The sequence below is a fragment of the Fukomys damarensis genome, unplaced genomic scaffold (genome assembly GCF_012274545.1).
Source record: "Fukomys damarensis isolate Sample0158 unplaced genomic scaffold, DMR_v1.0_HiC HiC_scaffold_12, whole genome shotgun sequence".
In the NCBI taxonomy this organism is placed as follows: Eukaryota; Metazoa; Chordata; class Mammalia; order Rodentia; family Bathyergidae; genus Fukomys; species Fukomys damarensis.
The window spans coordinates 17,580,761-17,583,749 of NW_022900924.1; the positions used below are offsets into that span (position 1 = coordinate 17,580,761).

At 55.3% G+C, this 2,989-nt stretch overlaps 1 protein-coding gene across 1 annotated transcript in view; it reads right to left on the reverse strand.

The window, feature by feature from the left end:
- Positions 1 to 2,989, reverse strand: part of Camkk2 (calcium/calmodulin dependent protein kinase kinase 2) — a gene marked incomplete at its 5' end in the record, with an annotated part of 31,829 nt that continues 28,840 nt past the window's right edge. Inside the window, 2 exons of the mRNA XM_033762678.1 lie at positions 1 to 237; positions 642 to 733. Coding sequence (XP_033618569.1) covers positions 1 to 237; positions 642 to 733 — 329 coding nt within the window. The remainder of the gene's footprint in view (positions 238 to 641; positions 734 to 2,989) is intronic.

Consider the following 2,989-nt stretch of genomic DNA (forward strand, 5'->3'; position numbering starts at 1 on the left):
TCAGGCCAGTCGGCCCTGGGGTGAAGGGTCACACAGCGAGTGCGGCCCATGGGACAGGCTCCCCTCCCCTCCCCTGCTGCCAGAGCTGTGCTGCTCCACGCCCACCCCACCGAGGCCCAGGCCTGGCAGTGCGTTCTGCTCCTCTCCACACCGCACGGACCAGCGCACGCAGGACCGGCCCTGACCAGGACCACTGACGGCGTTACGCTGGCCTGGGGTACCCGACCTGCTGTCGGCCTGAGGACGGGAAGTAGGCGCAGGGGCCCACGGACTGATAAACAACAAAGCCCCAGCAACCCAGGTTCTGCACCATTTTGCTGTTTATTTCAAGTTTACAGAGAAGCTTAATCATCTGGAAAAACATCAAAGGCTTATCTCTCTCATAAGTTCATGTACTCAGGAGTGATAAATACACAGTATTTAACTCTGTACACCTGATAGAAGGAAATGCATAGTAGAAAGGATCAGGGAGAGAACAGAAGCATCGGGCATCGGACAGATCACAGAATAGAAAAGGCAGAAGTTCCACAAACTGAAGAAAAGACGGGAACCAACGACCTTGAGACCGTCCCTAGCACCTTGGGAGCAAGTGGGCTCTGCCGTGGGCAGCGTGTCCCCCAGGCCGGGCCCTGTCCACCCACGTGGCTTTCTTCTTGCTCCAGAGAAGCCACAGGTGTCTGCAGTCCTGAGTACCACGAGGCACTCAGTAAGGTTTCTGGGGGCCGCTGGCAACCTGTGGATGGACGGGCGGGTGGGAAGGGCAGAGAAGAAAGGCAGGTGGAGGATTTGTGCTTCCTTCAGGCCCACAGGCATGGGCTGCAGGCCGCTGCCACCACGTTGGTCCCACAGAAGAGCCAGCCACGGAAGGATCGAGGGCACCTTTCTAGTCAGAACCGCTGCTCCCGACAGCTTTGCCCTTTCTTAGCTGAGCTAGCTTTGTGCTCTAGAAAGGCTGGCACCAGTGCTTTAGGTACAGTTGTGTCTGCTTAAGCTTCCCGTGGGGCTGGGCAGCTCCTTCCCACAGTTTGCTTTGGTGTTCCTGTGTTTAAAAAGAAAAGTCCTCCATCGGATCAGGACCTCCCTTAACCCGACGTCCTCACAGCTGGGAGCCTTGGATCGGGGCCCGGGACGTCCGGAGGGAAGCTGCGTGGCGGGGAGGGATGGTCCCGCCTGACACGGTCGTGTAAACACAGGCATGAGTTCTGCAGCGCTCTGCAAAGCCACCTGCTTTCCTCGGGCCGCCGGAGTCCACACATGGCTGGGACTGTCGGCACTCACAGCAAGGTGCTTACTGCAAACTGCCCAAACCCCATCTAAGTGCAGGAGGTCTGGAAACACTGGTTCAGGGAGGGCAAGAGGAAGCACTAGGTTAGAAAGACGAAGCAGGCAGGCAAGGTGACCTCCCCAGACCATCCTTGCACTCCGGAACCAGCATGCCCTAATTCTAACCGCTTATATGATAGCAAGAAAGTCCGGCTAAGCTACAGTGAGAGCTGAAGAAAATCTATAGAAACAAACATCCAGGCCCTGTGACTGGCTGGCCAGGGGCAAAGGCCTTGTTTCTGTCTGCAGATGACCCTGACCCAGAGGTCATTGGACAGAAACTTTGGAAAGAATTCTTCTGAGCCCAAGTACCGACCAGATCCCCGGAGCACTGGGAGTGGTGAGAATCCATAGCGCAGTCTTGCAAGCTTCCCTCTCCTCGAACACGACACCGGCCGAGGGTGGCTGTGAAGTCACACCCCAACCTCAAGAAACCCAACACTGGATGGAAGTCAAAAGGATCAACGTTTTCTTTCTGTACTTCTGGCTACTGAAGAGAACATCCGGTGCCAACCTCGGTGCCCTCTGACCGAGGAGTGCTCTGGGTCCCACAGTCATCCCTAAAAGGGCATCCCAGTGTCACATGTGGCTCCTGACGAAGCTCATCTGAGCTGAGGGCGGTCACGGTACCTCGGCCAAGGCAGAGCGCTTCAGGCAGCGCCCCGGACACTGGCAAAGGGTTTCCTGGCCACAAACCAGCTGGGACTTCAGATACCGACAGAATCTCACCATCTCTGGAATACACGGCTTAAACAAGCAAAGCTGCCATCTGCAGGCACAGTGTCCCTGGCTCTGGCTCTGATCATGTGGCGGAGCCTGGAAGCTCTAATGACTTCTGGACTTCTCTAGAGTTCAGTCTAGTTGAGAATTAAAAATCTGTTCTTGGTGAATCTTAAGCCATGTAATGTACATGGAAGTGTAGGATTTCACCTGAAGTTTTTGTAACTGAATAAAGAGATGTACTAGTGCTTGGCCAATGCCCCTAGGAACCCACTTTGAGCAGGTGACATCAAAAACCTCAGGTCCTCTAGGGAAACCGCCTCTGCCATGGCTGCTGGCAGAATTCCCCCAGAGAAGCAATTAAACATCAAGCCCTTTGGTTTTCCTGACTACATTCTATCCATAAAAAATTCAAAAGTCCTCTGTGCAAATGAAGTTTCATCAAAGCTCCATGCAGCCGCGAGCACTGGCCCTGGGCCTCCATGGGCTTGGAGGAGCCGCTGAGGGACCCCACCAGCCTCCCTCTCCCCAGCCAGTCCCAGCGCCACATGCGGTGGCCCGGCTGCGCTCTCTGCGTCTTTCTCCGCACTGTGAACCTCACTCACGTTCGCTCTGTACATCTGACAAGGTTAACTCACCAGGAAGGATTTTTGGCATAAAAATGTTTTAAAAAGCAACTGTCCCAGAATGCACAGGGCTTTGGGTCTGTGGCTCCTCACACCTGCCAGTCCGGCCAGCCGGTGGCCAAGGTCACCTTCAGGGAGTCAAGTCCTGTTTTTTTTGTCCCCTTTAAGACAACAAAGGAAAAAAGACAAAGCAAAGAACCAGAGACGGCGGCCAAGGCTCTGCACGCGTGCTCGGTTTCCGTAGGACATGCTGCTAGGGAAACTCGGGGCAGCAGCCCGCATGCGAGGTCGGCGCTCCCGGCTACTCCAGCTCCATGGCC